This window comes from Orycteropus afer, unplaced genomic scaffold (assembly GCF_000298275.1).
Source record: "Orycteropus afer afer isolate SDZICR_OR568_19922 unplaced genomic scaffold, OryAfe1.0 scaffold00029, whole genome shotgun sequence".
Classification (NCBI taxonomy): Eukaryota; Metazoa; Chordata; class Mammalia; order Tubulidentata; family Orycteropodidae; genus Orycteropus; species Orycteropus afer.
In genome coordinates, this window is record NW_006921616.1 from 10674681 (window position 1) to 10691977 (window position 17297).

The 17297-nt window shown below is 41.1% G+C and overlaps 1 protein-coding gene across 1 annotated transcript in view; it reads right to left on the reverse strand.

The window, feature by feature from the left end:
* Nucleotides 1-6234: 6234 nt before the first annotated feature.
* Nucleotides 6235-17297, reverse strand: part of MALT1 (MALT1 paracaspase) — a 64805-nt gene continuing 53742 nt past the window's right edge. The window contains exons 12-17 of the mRNA XM_042780245.1: nucleotides 16738-16812; nucleotides 16218-16345; nucleotides 12145-12294; nucleotides 9348-9505; nucleotides 8116-8241; nucleotides 6235-6675 (exon numbers count right to left, since the gene is read on the reverse strand). Of these exons, the coding sequence (XP_042636179.1) occupies nucleotides 6235-6675; nucleotides 8116-8241; nucleotides 9348-9505; nucleotides 12145-12294; nucleotides 16218-16345; nucleotides 16738-16812 (1078 nt within the window). The remainder of the gene's footprint in view (nucleotides 6676-8115; nucleotides 8242-9347; nucleotides 9506-12144; nucleotides 12295-16217; nucleotides 16346-16737; nucleotides 16813-17297) is intronic.

Sequence of the window (17297 nt, forward strand, 5' to 3'; positions counted from 1 at the left end):
TCAATTCGTTGAAGATACCTAAATATAATTCATTTGAATTCCTTATCAGGGAGTTCCAATGCTGTGTCTTCCTCAGGGATGTGTTTTGGGTCTGTATCCTGGTCCCTTGTTTCTCCTGCTTTATCTCGCTTCTTTGTGTGGACTGTGATGCTCTGTTGGCTCCGAGGCATTGTGACGTTTTTGTGTTTATATTTAATTGGTGATTGTATGTTGGAGTGACTTGCCTATGATTTTGGTTTTCTTTGTATGTTATCTACACAAACAGGGTACTGTGCTCCTCTATTCACTAGTTGACAGAACTTATACACTCACCACCTGTCTCCTTTCCTGTTGTCAGCCTTTTGTGTGTCCCTGCCAACCTTGGCAAACAGAGCCTATTCTTAGGTCCCTGGAATCTGAATGAGAATGCTATCACTTTAAAATCCAAAATGGTTGCTGCTTGTAAAGATTCAAAATGGCTGCACCCTCGGTCACTTTGAATATCCAAAATGGCCCCCACTTGTAAACATTCAAAATTGCTACTACACCCTCGGTCACTTTAAGTATCCAAAATGGCTGCCGTGTGTAAACGATAAAAATGGCTGCACCCTGTGGACAGTGGAAAGTCAACAGCTCAGGTCATTTCCCTCCTTGCCATTTCCCTTCCTAGTCACAGGCCACCAGCACAGTCGTCCCTGCAGCCCTTGGTGACCAGGGTTGATCTTTAGGTCAGTTCTCAGGTGCCAACACCACTTGGAAATATTTAGGCTGTTGGTCCTGTCAGAGTAGCTGACAGTCCGCAGCTCTGACCGTCTCTGTACTCACTGTTTTCGTTCAGGTTTTTCCACTGGTTGGTGCCTAATCCACTTCTGCATAGTTCTTTCAAAGCTCAGGGCTCAGGATTAGCTTCTGTATCTCTGTCAACTGGTTTTTCTTTTCTTTGTTGAAGAGAGTCTGTGTCGCTTGTCTGCCTATCCCTCCAGCTTAAAGTCCCGATTTTGTCCTTTTCTTGAAAATGGAAAGCACTTAAGGAAAATAACAAAAACCAACTGAATTCAAGATCCTGCCCAGGCTTTTATGACATTCAGTTTGGGAAGTGAGGTCTAACTTTACCTTTAAATTCACTTTGATCTGAAATCCCAGGTAAGAGCCCATTTTCTGACCTCCTCTTTTTTTTTTTTTTGAGTGACACTTTTTTTAGTATTTTCCCTAGTTTCCAAAAAGCATGTTTAAAGGGCCAAGGGCAAGACCTACGGATGTCTTGAGACCAGGCATGCAGCCGGGAACAAAGATCTTTGGAGAACCTAACCAGCTTTGTGGGGATGGGACACATCTGCCAGTTGTCAATTATTACAAAAATTTATGCTGTAGTTGTTGTTGAGAATATACACAGCTGAACACACCAATTCAGCAGCTTCTACACGTACAGCTGAGTGACACTAACACTCCTTGGGTTGTGTGACCATTCTCACCGTCCTTTCCAGAACTGCTCCACCATCGACATCAACTCAGTGCCTTCTAAGGTTCCTAGCTAATCTTTCCAGGTGCTGTTACCATTGGATCCCACACAGGTAACTCTTGAAAGAGCATTAATGCTCAAGGAAGACATTTCTTACTAGTTAAACTAAAGTTGTAAGACTTCAGGGGTATTACTGATTTAACAATAATCTCAGGGCAAGAGTTTCAAGGATTCATCCACCTTTCATGGCTTCAGAAAATTTAGTGTCCATGAAATTTTCAATTCTGTTCTGCATTTCCCCCCTTCTGATCAAGATTCTTCTATGGAATCTTTGATCAAAACGTTCAGTAATGGTGGCCAGGCACCATCCAGCTCCTCTGGTCTCATGACAAAGGAGGTGGTTGTTCATGGAGGCAATTAGCCACATGTTCTGGTTACCGAGTGCCGCTCTGATAAGAATATACCACAAATGGGATGGCTTAAACAAACAGTAGTTTATTCTTACACTTTGGAGGCTTTAAGTCCAAGTTCAAAGTGCCAGGCTCTAGGGGCTGGGTGAATGCCCCTCAACCTTGGGGTCCAGCTCTGCCTCCTGCTCCTGGCCCACTGGAGCTGGAGGCATTTCTTCACTCAGACAGCTGCTGGCTGCTGAGGCCGAGAAACCCCAAGGTTGTCAAGTAAAAAGGCACAGTTCCGATGTTATCAAACCACATGGCAGGCCCTTAACTTAAGTCCCAAGGTCAACAGAGCATAGCAGGCTGCTGAGCAACAACATGGCTATACGCAGGGTCCAAGCGTGCCATAGGCTAGAGGCCATTCTCAAAGCTTCTTATACACAGGACGCAAACCATATACCCAAAGGCAGCTACTCAGCTGCTCCCAGTAGATTCCACCATGGAGTTGATTATCAGTCTCATCATGGGGAATACTATATCCAGCTGCCCAGCCACTCAACCAGGCCTAGCCAAGTTGACATACAAACATAACCATCACACCACATATTCCATATCCTCCTCCTATCCGTGACTCTCTTACTTCCTCTGCTGTTGCAGGTGAATAGAGACCAAATGTTGACTTGGCTGGTCATTTGCAAGCTTTTTTTTTTCAAATTGTGATTTGGGTGGAAGTTTACAGAGCAAATTCACTTTCCATATAGCAGTTCACAACACATTATCTTATGACATTGACTACAATTTACCCCAACGCAACAGCTCCTCTTTCACTTCCTCCTGATAGTTACCTCTTCCCTGTGTCCATCCCTTCATGCACTCCTGCCCCTTGAGCTGTCTTCCTGTACATAAATAGCCCTTCTTTCTCCCATGATTGTTCTCTTCAAGGAGTGTGTTCTATCTCAGGCACATGTTCAACTCTTTATGCTTGTCTTTTGTTTGGCTGGAAGCCACAGGTGTGGGTTCAATTCCAGACCTGAAGGGCAGCTAGGGGTCACAGTCTCAGGCGTTCCACCAGGTTCTATCAGACCAGCAAACCTGGTCCCCCCGCTTTTTATTTTCCAAATGATCTAGAGTATTTTTCCACATTGTTCTCCCTCTCTATCCAGGATCTCCTCCATAGATTCCCCCCGAGTGGTTGACAGTGGTAGCTGAGCACCATCTAGTTCTTCCGGTCTGTCATATAGGCTGAGGATCGCATGGTGTACCAGTCACAAGGACTAAATGTTTCCATGAATCTTTGGTTTTCTTCATTCTTCTTTGCTCTGGATGAGAAGAGACCCATCACTGCATCTAGATAGCTCCTGTTTGCAAGTTTTTAAGATCCCAGTCACTACTCACCAAACTAGGAGGTGGAACAGTTTTGTGTAGTATGTTATGCCAATTGAGCTCGATGTCTCCTGTGACTGTGGTCCCGAGCCCACATGTTCAACTACTCGCTCCCTCTGGGTAGCTGGCTGTGACCAAGAAGAGACTAAAACCTCGTCCCTTGTCAGCTCTACTACCCCCCTGGGAATTCTTACAGAACATACAAATACACTTGTAGAACCATTGTCTGCCAACTGTATGGTCTTGGGTACACTCCCTGCTGCAGACATACCTAGTAGTTCAGCCTCTCCACCCATCTATCCACATGTATACCTGTGTTCATTTGGAAGCTGTTAAGACTCCAGGTACTATGCAACAAAGTAGGAGGTAGGACAGAAGCACTTAACATGTTATCAGGCCAGTTACATGGGATGTCCCAGCAAACTATGATACGAAACCTCCAAACCAAGGAACCAAAGCTCATGAGGTATTTGGATGTATATAAACATCCTCAGCAGCTCCTTTTTTGGGTCATTGTTTTAAGTGCATCTATCGCACATTTACCAATCCAGCTTTCTACAGGTGTGTAACTTATTGACAGCAATTACAATTGGCTGTGCAACCCTACCCTTCATTAATGTGGTTTTTCCATCACTGTTAACCCCCATTTTCCTGCTCCTCTTGCCCCTGGTAAACACGGATAAACTTTGGTCTCTATACGTTTGCCTTTTTATACCCGTGAAGTCACACAGTGTTTGTCCTTTCGGATTGGTTTTATTTTGCTCAGCATTCTGGATGAACATCGTATGCAAGTCTCTGAGCCTCTGCTTTTAAGTCTTCTGGGTACGTAACTAGGAATGGAACTGCAGCGCCCTATGGTAGCTCCATTTTTAGTTTTCTGATATTGCCACACTGTCTTCCACAATGGCTGTATCATTTTCCATTCCCACCAGCAATCGGTAAGGGTTCCAATTTCCCCACACCCTTGTCAACATTTGTTATTTTCAGTTTATCTTAGCCATACTAGTGAGAGTGTAGTGGTACTGCATTGTGGCTCTGGTGGCACAGTGCCCAAGGCATTTGACTGCTAATCAGAGGGCTGGTAGTTCAAATCCACCAGCCACTCCTCAGAAAGAAGGCTGGGCAATCCACTTCCTAGTACACTGCTTCAGAAATCCAAGGAGGGGTCGCCATGGGTTGGATCTGACTCTACAGCAGTGAGTTTGGTTGTTTTTCGGTTTTGATGGCTAATGACACTGAGGATCTTTTCATGTGTTTGGTGGCCATTTGAATGTCTTCTTGGCGAAATGCTTATTCAAGTTCTTGGTCCATTTTATGATTGGGATGTCTTTTTTATCATGAAGTTCTCCGAGTTTTATATATATTTTGGTTATTCTCATCAGACATATGGTTTCTGAAGATAACCTCCCAGTAGCAGCTTGTCTTTTCACTACTTTGGTCAAGTCTTTCATGAAGTCTTTAATTTTCATGAGGTCCCATTTACTTGTTTTGTCTTTTGCGGTTTGTGATTTTGTTATTTTTAGTTTGTACGTTTAGGTCCTTAGCACATTATTTATTTTTATGTCTACCTTCTTTTAATTAACATGCATATTTCTGATACAATTCACATACCATAAAAATTCACCCTAAGTGTACAATTTGACAATTTTAGAATATTCTCCTCATCCAAAAAGGGTATTAGTCTGTTGTTTTCTTTTCTTGTGCTGTCTTTATTACGTTTTGGTGTCAGGGTGACACTGACTTTAAGGAATGAGTTGGGGAGTGTTCTTCTATTTTGGGGAAGAATGTGTGTAGGATTGGTTTATTTTAAAATGTTCAGCGTCTTTGATAATAAAGGCATCTAGGCCTGGGGTTTTCTTTGTGGTACATTTTAAAATTATTAATTCAACTTCTTCACTTGTTATTGCCATTTGCCTTTTAATCTGCTTTTATGTAGAACCAAAGGTTACAGGAATATTGTCTCCCAAGGTCAGTAAAATTCAAGAAGAAAATACATGCTAGCAGGGAAGATACTTTTGGAGTTTGGAAGATTCACATACAGCTACCAAAATTATCCAATAGTACCTTGATTCTTAAGCTTTGCTGACTACCTTTAACATAGACAAGCATTTCATCTGTGGTTTCTACTTAGCAAGATGACCTTATGAACCAGAAATGTCAACCTGAACTATGCAGGATTTTCAAGTAAACCTCTTAACTGACATTTACAGCAGACCTATGATTACAAACTACAGTTTATACATTCCTTGAGGTCATATACAGATATGTGTACCAATCACATACATATAAAAACATATCTACAAAAATGTTGTTGGCTGCTGTCAATTCCTGCTCACAGTGACCCTAGAGGACAGAGTACAACTGCTCCAGAGGGTCTCCTGGGCTGTTATCTTACGGAGGGAAACTGCCACATCTTTCTCCCATGGGTGTGAACCACTGACCTTTCAGTTAGCAGCCAAGGACTTAACCACTGTGGCATCAGGGCACCTTACCAAAATAGTACCTATCGTGGACCCTATCAGGGAGGCAGGGCGTGTAGTGAATAAACACTGGGACAGCACCCAGAGGCCTCAGTTCTGGCGCTGCCTCTGCCTCAGACACAATGCTTCCACTTGTTTCTTCCACTGATACAATTAGGTTCAGTCTGATGATCACCAAGTTCACTCTGGTTCTAAAAACACAGTGACTTGCTCCATAGCCATGCCATCCCCACTGCTCTTCAGAGTGGTCATAATGAAAACATTTTCAGTACATAATATATAAACACACCCACACCCATGCTTCATTCTTAAAGAGCAAATCAACCAATTCAAAAACATCTTAGAAGAGAAGAGGAGGAAGTCTGTGGCTAAAAGTACAATCCCAAGATCTCAAAGCGGACGCTCCCGAGCTTGTTATGGAACCACTGTTATGCATTCTCTTGGTCTGTGGACACGTGTTCCTCCTCCACACTGCCACTGTACAGCTCTGTTGCACGTGAGGCATCTAGTGCTATGCTAACTTTCAAAAGCGAGGAGATCACTTTTCAGAAATTCTGAGCCTGTCAGAGAAACTGAACGGTATTTCATCAGTTGTCTCTACAGGGATGTTACTTCTACCAAACTGGGATGAATAATGGTGGGCATGGAAACTTGAAATAAATGGGTCTGGGGTCCGACTACAACGACAACTATCTGACGGCACAGCGTGACCTGAGTTGCCAGCATGTGAGTGGTAAACATCATGGAATGAATCCTGAGAAGAACAATAGTGTCCAGCTGCCCCCTGGCTGGATGCAGGGCTCTGGTAAGGGCCATTTGACATGAGACAAGTTTGAAAGGACGTCTTCCTTCCTAAACCTCGATGAATGTCTAATTTAGCAATGAGAGGCTTCCCGACATTCACTTCCTGCTTTTCCTCTACAGTCTCTTCCAATCCTGAATACTGGTACGACAAACAAATTGTGAAGACCAGATGTTCCTGAAAAAGAAGAGAAACGAAGTGTGTTGCTTTTTATCTATAGTCAAAGTGTGCTGCTGTTAGGTGCCTCTGAGTCAACTGTAACTCACACTGACCCCATGTGACAGGGTTTTTAGGCTGTCTTCTTTACAGAAGCAGACCACCTCATCAGGTGTTTCTCCTGCAGAGCGCTTAACCGTTGTACCACCAGGGCTACTTAGTCAAAGTATAACAACCTTTAAAACATCACTTATCAAAAACCAAATCAAAACGACAAAAATCCCTCTCTCACCCTCCGGCCCAGGCTCCACATCCTCAAGGCATCCTTTCTGCTGCCTCCTAAGCTGAGAGAGGCAGCTCTAATTATCTTCCTTTTCCCCCTTCCAATACTAATTCTTGGAGTTCAGCAAATTCTAGTTTACAACTAAAAGCAGGCAACCATACAAAAACAAAAACCAAACTTACTACCATTGAGTCAATTTGACTCACTGACTCCTCCTTGGGTTTCTGAGGTGGTATCTCTACGGAAGTAGAAAGCCCAATCTTCCTTCTGAGGAGTGGCTGGTGGGTTTGAACCATCAGCCTTCTGGTTAGTAGTCAAATGCCTTAGGCACTATGCCACCAGAGCTCCCAGGCAAAATCCTGATGAACCACAAAAAGGTAATTTCCAAATACTAGGGTTGAGTGGGACACTTATCCTTCCCAGTGTTTGGAGACGGGGAAATTACCCTTTCAAGAAAAAATAATGTGGACTTTACACCTAGGTCAAAAGCTTACACTCTTTGAAGAATATGATGAAACAATCATCTGCCATCAGAGGTAGAGAAATATAACTGAATCTCACAGTGGGTTAAATTTCTGAGAGGAGAATTTCAGTGGATCAGCTATGGACAAGGTGACAGCTGGGGTATGCGTGTCGTCCTTGTGTAACTGTCAGCAGGACCTCATTTCACTCCCTGAGGGCTTGGCTGATACAGTATGTGGTCACACAGCTACGGATAAATGAAAAATTCAAGCTTGGCAAGCACACGGGCTTTTATTAGAAAACTCAACCATGTAGAAGTAGTTTCCCATTTTTAAGACAAATAGAAATGAAAAAAAGATTAAAATAAATTCCAGTTCTAATCTGCTCTGTGTTTTGTGGAAAGTCACAGAACTAGGAAATGATCAACTACAAATACTAAGACATTTAAAAATAGAATCTGCTCTCCGACCGTAACTTTTCAAGGATCTGGAGGGTAACAGCATCTACTCTCATGCAAGCAGCCTCAGGCCACTATCTGGGACAGAATGCAATACGAAAGGGTCCCTGCTAAGACCTACAGTAGCTTTCTCATCTCTCCTTCAAATTAACCCCCAATGAAGTAGCACATTTATGGACTAACATGAGGTTCACATGCCAAAATGAGTTTTCGCTTTCACAGTTCTCCATCAGTCACTGTGAGTTGGAAAAGTCATCACCTTTAACTTCTGCAGTGAGCTGAGTCTGGTGTAGAGGCAGTGCTTGGGAAGATCCCGTGAGACTAAATAGCTGCCAGTTTCTTCTGGAGTCCCCTTATTCGCATCTTTTGGATCAATGTCTAGGTCCTGTGAAAACGAGCAAAAGTTAATAATGAAAGTAAGTCAACAGCACAAATCCTCTTAACAAGTATCACCCTAATGAAATGTGGCTTGAGTAGGTTCACTCCTTAGGCAGGACTCAAACAGTGAAACTAACATCCTGCAGTTCCGGTAGATTATGAATTCTCCTAGCTCACGAACACTCCACTGACATTTCATTACATGCAGATGTAAAGGACTGCACTGCAGCCTTGAGGAATTCTGAGCTCCACATTAGAATACTTCAAATGCACAGTTACCTCTGAAAGATAGCTTCCTTTCAGACTATTCTGCAGACACTTCCAAACCTGCTCAAGTTTCCTTTTAAGCAGGAAGCCCCATCAGCATCTTCCTCGATTCTCTCCCCCCTTATTCCTCACTTCCGGGACTGGAGCATTTATGAAGACTAATGGACAGGCCAAAGTCAGCCCTACTCTTTTTCTTCTAGAGTCAGCCAACTGGCAAAGGTTCTGCCCCTGCAAAGAGAAGCCCCGAGTTCTGCCTCTGCCCCTAACACAAAGAGGTCCACCAAGGGCTATCACTGTTGCTGAGACAGGGTAGATGAACCTGCCTAATCCTGGGGTTCAGGGCTAGACCACTGCTCCCACATTTAGCAGTATCTACCACGAAGCTCTGATGAGTAGAGTACTACAGGGAGCCCTGCAGGGAAGAGGGATATTATCTTCTGGCTTCTTCAGACCCATGCAAAACAAACATCTAGATGCTTGGAAAGAAGAGAATTACATTTCTGTTGTTCTAATAGTAAGACTCACACTACTGTAACGATAAATAGGAAACAATCGTTTTTAAAGGGAAATTATTCTTGATGTATTACACCTAATAACCCTATTTAGAGTAAGAGAAATTAATAGCATCTTTTTTTTGTTTTCCTAAAAGAACCTTAGACATTTATAAATTCGACAAGCTTAAGGTATCTTGGTAATTTGATTTCAAATATTATGACCCCTCTTACTAAAATATAAATATGTGCATGTGTCTTTCTACTATAATTTTTTTTAACTTAATTTTTAAAAAAATTTAAAATAAGGGAGGATATATCATTGTATTTTAAACAAAAGAAAAAAAGGACTTACAAGTGGAAAATCGGTCACGTAGGCATCGCACATCATAATTTCAGGCGGTTTGTGGACTATACTTGTATAGATTATCATGACGTTGGAAAACTCAGCTGCAAATCCTAATTGAATCTGAACACCGCACTGAAACTTAAGACACATACTTTCTGGAAGTTCTACAAGAAAAGAATAAGAACAACTTAAGTGCTTAAAGAGAGCTTGGGAAGCTTTCTGATGATCACTGTTAAGCGCTGTTGACTCGATTCTGACTCAAAGCAACCCTATAGGATAAAACAGGTAAAACGGAACTGGCCCAGAGGGTTTCCAGGGCTGTCATCTTTATAGGAGCATATTACTACTACTAGATCTTTCCTCCTGGGCTTGAACTGCTGATCTGTTGGTTCGCAGCTGAATCATTGCACCACCAGGGCTCCTATCTCATGACTACCAGCAAAAAAATATTCTTTATGGGACAGAAACATAGAGGTTTTTTTTTTTTTTAATGTGCAAAAAATATTGCTAAGCCAACATTACATGGTTTAAAAACACCCATACACAATTAAAAAAGAAAACAAAAAAAGCCCACTCACTATTCTGGTCAAAAAAATTAAACTTTCCATTCACTGTTGTAGTTCTTGCCCATGTACATACATAATTCTTTTTTTTTTTCCTTTTTAATTTTTATTGTGATTTGGGTGAAAGTTTACAGAACAAATTCACTTTCCATACAGCTGCTCACATACACTTTGTCTCATGACACTGACTGCAATTACCCACAATGCAACAGCTCCCCTCCCACTTCCTCCCCATAGTTACCTGTCCCTGTGTCCTTCCCTCCATGCACTCCCACCCTCCGAACTGCCTCCCTGTGCATACACAGCCCTTCTTCCCCCATTACTGGTCTCTCCAAGAAGCTTATCTACCTCAGGTAAATGTTCACCTCATAGGCCTGTCTTTTGTTTGGCTGGAAGCCATAGGGGTGGGCTCAATTCCAGACCTGAAGGGCAGCTAGGGGCCACAGTCTCAGGGGTTCCACCAGGCTCTATCAGACCAGCAAATCTGGTCCCCCTACCCCCCCCCCCCTTTTAAAAAATGATTTTGAGTTTTGTTCCCCATTGTTCTCCCACTCTATCCAGGATCTCCTACATCCCCCTCCAAGTAGTTGACAGTGGCAACTGGGCACCAGCTAGTGCTTCTGGTCTCACAGTCGTGCGCACACAATTCTTATAGCAGTAACCAAGAACACACACACAACTGCAGACACACTGACACCATCAGCTCAATCTTCACAACAATACTTTTTATAAAGCAAATGTCACTGTCCAGCCACACCACAGTTCACTACCTCTAAGCATTCTGCTACTCTGGATACTGATGAATTGCTGGGTTTTATTTTCTCTCATAATCAATATTTCATATACTCTTAATTCTTTAGGACTGTTGGCTATAGCTATTTTATAGTTCTTCACATACAGGACAAAGTTTTCAATTTATATGAAACATAAAAGTTTTACACTAATATTACAAACTGGGCATTAATTTTTTTTTCCTCTTTTGGTCTATTTAATGAGTTAAATAAAAGAAAATCATGGCTTTTCTTTTCTCTAATTACTACTAAAATTTGTCATTTTCTGTATTTATTTCTCAATTATTAATGTATTCACAACTGTTTGGATTGTTGAATTTGCTTGTTTTATTGAGGGGGTCTTAAAGTTTTTCTCTTACTATTTTACATTAGGTATTTATCACAAAGGAATTACCCACTTATCAAATTTACTATACATACTTTCTATCTGTCCTTTTAGTTTTCAACAAGTTTTGTTTACTACTGATCTTTACCACTGAGATTTTGTTACTATTTTTTAGACTTTTTTTTTTTCAGGAAAAGATATTCAATTAAATTTACTTATCCACTCATCTGGATTGTCAAGACAATATACTTATGGCATTTTACATTGTAGCCTGTTGTAATATTCCTTATGAGGCAGAAAATAGGACACGGTTTTTCTTTTACTCAAAAACATAGTACCTATGTAATTTAAAAAAAAGGGGGAATAAAAAGCCCAGTTAGTTTACCCAAAATATATCTTAGAGAGCAGACAATTATGAAAAGAAGGACTGGTTGTAAGAGTTAAACAAATACAATTTATTTTTAATTATTCATAATAAATTCATAGCATATACTTAGAACTCACAGAAAATCAAAATCTTTATTTCAGTAAAAATTCACTGTGTCACTAAACCACACAGAGCTGTCTAAAGGCAGTAAGGCTACAGATGCAGTTGTCACTTCCACTCCCTTCTTGCCCGCCCAGCCCTCTGGAGCCCAGTGTCAGACAGCAGGCCCAGAGTGCTTCCTGCCTCCACCAGGTGCCGAGCACCCTGTCTCCATCCCAAGAACCCTAGGAAGCAGGTAGTGTATTCTGTCCCCGTTTTAGAGACAATGTGTTTATTAAGTGCAAGAGCCAGGCTCAGAGCCCAGGCCGCCAACTCCAACAGGTGAAAATAGAGGAGTAAGGTGGTGCTTGTGGGCCAAACTAGAATTTAACCCATTTTAAAAACCCTGAACTTAAAAACAACCATATTTTAGTTTTACCAGTGGTGAAAATGATGGCTTAAGTTAATATTCCCAACATCAAACCAATCAGTGTAATATTTACAACTGGGACGACTGTTTAAGTCTTGGGTTCATCCACGAGGCCAAAATATTTCCACAAAGTCGGGAGGAAAGCTGCTTATACAGGAGAAAAGACCTTCATGATTTCACATACGTGTATTATAGAAAACATCCCACAGAACGCAGAGCTTACCGTACCATGAGCCTTGGCCCACTGGAGATTCCGCACCAGTGATTCTGCAGAGTGAGCTGTTCCCTGGATTGGATCAGTAAGTGCTCTCTTTTCAGATAAACTACTTCGAATCTCTAGAGCCTGCTTGCCTTTGGTAAGGTGACACTTACCCATATCTAAAAAAGAAGTAGCTATTATTTGAAGGTTACCGATCACTTAGTTGTGGTTTAAATATCTAGGCCAAGACCTTTATACTACTTAGGTTATATCTTCCATACGGTTCATTCACTCAACCACTGTTTACTAAGCACCCACTATATCCCTGCACGGTTCTAGGTGCTATGTATATAGCACTGAGCAGCAAACAAACAGATGAAACAAACAGCTATGAGTACCTCACTCCTAAAGGTCCGTTTTTAGCCTTCTATCTTCTAGAAGTCTATTAATGAATCCCTAATGTCTTAAGAGGAGCTCTGGTGGCAGAGCAGTTAAGCATTTGCTGCCAACCAAAAGGTCAGTGGTTCTAGCCCACCAGCTGCTCCACAGGACAAAGATGACACAGTCTACTTCTGTAAAGATTTACAGCCTTGGAAACCCTCTGGAGCAGGTCTACTCTGTCCTCTAGGGAGGCCAGTACTCAGAATCCTATTTTCAATTTTCTGAATGTTCCAAGCCTTCAAATCCAGAAAGATAAAAGCGTACTTCTTTACTGACAGAGCAGTCATAATAATTTTATGTCAAAACTCTGTTTACAAATACACTCATCTACCAAATTATCTACAAAAAGAATAAAAATAGTAGGTATTGATTTTTTTTACCTTTCAATCATGGAATTGTAATTCAGAACTGAAATGTACTTTAAAGAATAGCACTGAATATTTTTCAATCTTATTTTGCAGCAGAATCTTTATCAAATGAAATGTAAGTTCAATTTTTATATTATAATGTATTTAAATGTTAGAAGATACACTAAATTTTGAAAATACAGAAAAGTACAGAAAGCAATCACTGATGCCTATGAAGTCAATTCTAAGATTATTTCAGTATTTTGACAAATTTACTTGAGATAGTGACATTAAAAAAAAAAAAAAAGAAATAATGTGTGAAACACTTGTATACACAGCAAAGTCCCAACGCCACCCTACCATCTCCACCTCTGGAGGTAACCATGACCCAGTGTCGCATGTATAGTCTCATATTTATTTTTATTTTTACCCGTGTTTAAATATGTTGCCCTCGAGTTGCTTCCAACTCATAGCAACCCTATAGGACAGAGCAGAACTGCCCCTTAGGGTTTCCAAGGATGTACATCTTCACAGAAGCAGACTGCCACATTCTTCTCTTGCGGGGCAGCTAGTAGGTTCAAACTGCCAACCTTTCAATTAGCGGCTGAATGCATACCCACTGTGCCACCAGGGATCCTTTTACCAGTGTGCAGATACTCCTAAATGGTATGTGCCAGAGTTTCAGATTTAACAGTAATGTTATAGGCATGACTCTGTAATGTACTATTTTCATTCCACATCTTTTAAAGATTTAACGTAGACTGATAGATATCAACTTAGATTTCCGTAGCTCTGTAATAATAATCTTCTGTATGAATAAATCAGTTTATTAATCTTCCTTCTCTATGACAAACACTGCTGCAATGGACTTCCTTGTACACACCATCTTATGAGAATTTTAGGCATTAGCTAATCCATTCTCCATACTGATTGTACCAATTCATCCCAGTGGTAATGGTTACACTTACAGGTCCTGCTTCCCGAAGTGCAGGCTAACTTGGCCATTAGGTGACTTAGTAATTCCTGCCAGCCAGATGGGTAGGCAATAATATCTTGTTATTAGGATCTATACAACCCTGTGAAGGCTCTCCTGATCAGTACAAAAATTTAAAATCAGGGGTTACAGATGGACAGTGGATTTATTTCATATTTTGTTCCACTTGCATACAGTTGCAATTGGTTAAGGTGTTTTTTCTCAACTCCATGGCTTATGATCTCAAGACACTTCTTAGCGAACAGATCCAAAGAGCAAAAGGAAGAGCAGGAAATTGTTTCAAGTTTGGATGAATTTAAACAATTTCTTAACAAATACTCTTACTCTTAACTAAAAAAAAAAAAAAAAGTCATATATAAAGCACCCTAGAAAATACATGCCAAATCTAACTTTATTGTATTATCCTATTCCTGTTGAGCTCTTACTTATTTTGCACAATTAGTTAGCCACTACCCATGATGGAAATGTTTTGGGCACTGACAAGAGTGGTTACATCTGTGCTGCAGGATTCCTTACCTGGGCAGTTTCAATGAAGCAGACATGGCAGGTCTAAAACAGACCAGTGAAAAGCAAACCTTCCTAAGAAGTTTAGAAGTTCAAATACACAGGATGTTTAACTCACAGTACATACTGGGATGATGCTTGTTGCCATGACAACTTGGTATTTATCATATCTAGGAGAGCATGGTGCTTTTTATTAAGCTTTAAAATAGTTAATGTATGTTTTAAAAGTATGGAACCAGAATAAAACATTTGTAAAGCCTCAGCAGCACCTTTAGAGATCTCAGTTTGAAAGTAACTGACAAGAGTCTGAAGGCATCAATGTTTTTCTTTCAAGAAGAACCTTTTCTTCAGATGAGATGTTACATGGAAGTCCAATATGTAAGCAAGAAAAAAGCAGAAGTCTCTGGCTGAAGTGGGGTGTGTGTGTGTGTGTGTGTGTGTGTGTCTGTCTGTCGGGGGAGGGGGAGAGGGAGAGGGAGGGGGCCCGCAGCCACGGCTGTCTGTCAAACGGAAAAGTGGTTAAGTCAAGTGACCTAGCTCAGACAGCTACACTGAGAAAAACACAAAACTAAGCAAATGTGATACACGGTGGTCAGTGAGACACAGGTGCCTCAGACGCAAACTGCCACTTTCTTTCGGACAGGCTTATTAAATGGCACTTTAAAAACAGGTTGCAATCTATGGATGTAGTAAGTACTGACTCAGCATCTGACAAGAGTACAGACAGCCTTAAGCAGACAGTGGAGGAAACAAAAAGAAATGGAAGGCATGGTTGCAGGCCTCTAGGATCATATCCTTAAATCACACAGAATTTTAAAACCACTGGCTTATGTTCATCAAAGGGAAAGAAAAGGACAACTCTTTCTCTACCAGGGCCTCAAAATTTCTGTTTTCTCTCTCTGATCCTGGGAGAGAGTGCTCACCGGACAACTGTTTGCACAGCTGTACAGCTGGCTCGTGGCCAAATTCACGGGGCGGGAAGGAAGCAATTACATGGAGGTGTTGCCGAATGTGATATAAAAAATGGGTTTCGTAAAATAAGTACTAATTCTAAACCTGTAGAATGGTCCCAAACCAAAACCAAACCACTGCCATTAAGTGGGTTCTGACTCACAGTGACCCGACAGGACAGGGTAGAACTGCCCCAGAGGGTGTCCAAGGCTGTAAATCTTTACAGAAGTAGACTGCCTCCTCTTTCTCCCACAGAGCAGATGGTGGGTTTGAACCACAGAACTTCCAGTTAGCAGTCGAATGCTTTAACCACTGTGCCACCAAAATAACAGTAGGGATAAAGTAATTACCAAATAGAGCCCCCAAAGTAGTTTTCTTCAGGGCTTTAATCATGTTCTTTACAGTTCAGTCATGGGCGACAGAGCAAAGATGGAACAGACTCAAATTTGTAACATAAGGTTGTATCTCTGAAAAATTATGAGTTGACATCTGCTGGTAAATGAGGGCAGTGTGTGTGTGACATAGCAACCAAGTCTCTTGTGGGCCAGCAGAGTCAGAAACAACAGTGCCCGGCTCAAAGATGGTGGTCCACCATGTCACTCTGAGTGTGTGTTGCTCTCCACAGTATGAGCAATAATCCAATCTCCTGCATTATGCTCCTGAAAGGGCTCACCATGCCTCTTGAGTCTCCCATTCCAGGGCTTCTACCTCTAACTTTTCCTGTTCTTATACACCCACATTTTACAAATTTGGGTTTGTTTTGATTTCACTGCACCACCTGTGAATGAACCAGTTCCAAGCTCTGGTTTTCATTCCCTCTCTTTCCTCTTTTTTGAGTAGTTTTTTAAAAAAATTTTTGTTTTACCTTCTGCAACTTCATCCAGTAACACAGTTATTTTCTTGTCTTCTAATAACCTATCTTTTAAAAATTTCATGAAGATTCCATTTGCCAATCCAGAATGCTGGATTTCAAAAGCTTCTGCTCCTTGACACCTTTAAAAACAGCAAAAGAAATTTTTAAAAAAGCAACCAGTTGCCACATGGCAAGAACAGGAGCCTCCATATACAATGCTGAGTCTCATTCTTTCCTCTGCCTCTGGTGCGATGTGCCCTGACCAAAGCATTAATCTGTAAGCAGGAACAAAATCCCGTGGTGCTTTAGTGGTATGAAGATACCAAGGCAGTAACTGATAAGGTCAAGGACTTAAAATTTGTCTACCAAGAGTATCATGGTGGCAAATTTATGTCTGTTGTTAGCTGCTATCAAGTCAATTTCAACTCGTGGCAACTCCATGTCTATGGATATTGCTAGGCCTTGTAAACTACCATAAAAAGAAGTCCTCAAAGAGCAAAGGAATCTTCAACATAAACATAAAGTTTCTTACGTGGCATATCCAAACACAATATTGGCAGTGACTTTCAGTGCATCCAAGATTGGAATGGTATCATCATAGTCATTTCTATTGGGAAAGAAAGGGGGAGAGGGAAGACACAAAAAATAAAGAATTAAAAGAGAATTCTTTAAAGAACATAAATGATAATATGAGGCAATCCTCGGGTTACAAATGAGACCTGTTCTTTAAGTGGAATTTGTAGGTCAGTCAGCACAGGTGTATACAGTTCTTATTTAGCCTTTAGTGCAAAAGGCTGGAAGCCTTTTCAATGATTTAAAAGCTGCACGTGCATCAAGTGGAGATGCTTGTGATGAAGAATGTGTTGTGAGTAGGGGCTGGTTTAATCGTTTCAAAGGCAGGGCCAATTTACATAACCCTAAAGGGAATTAGGAGTTGTCTGTATGTTCACAATCTGGGCACTGCCTATTATGAAAATCATCAATCAGTATTATTCATGTATGTATAACTGGAAATTATAGTAAAAATTCTCTACTAAGTTTAACACTATTGACAGAAGACACATTTTTTTCTTTAGCTTTAAAACTAGGCTG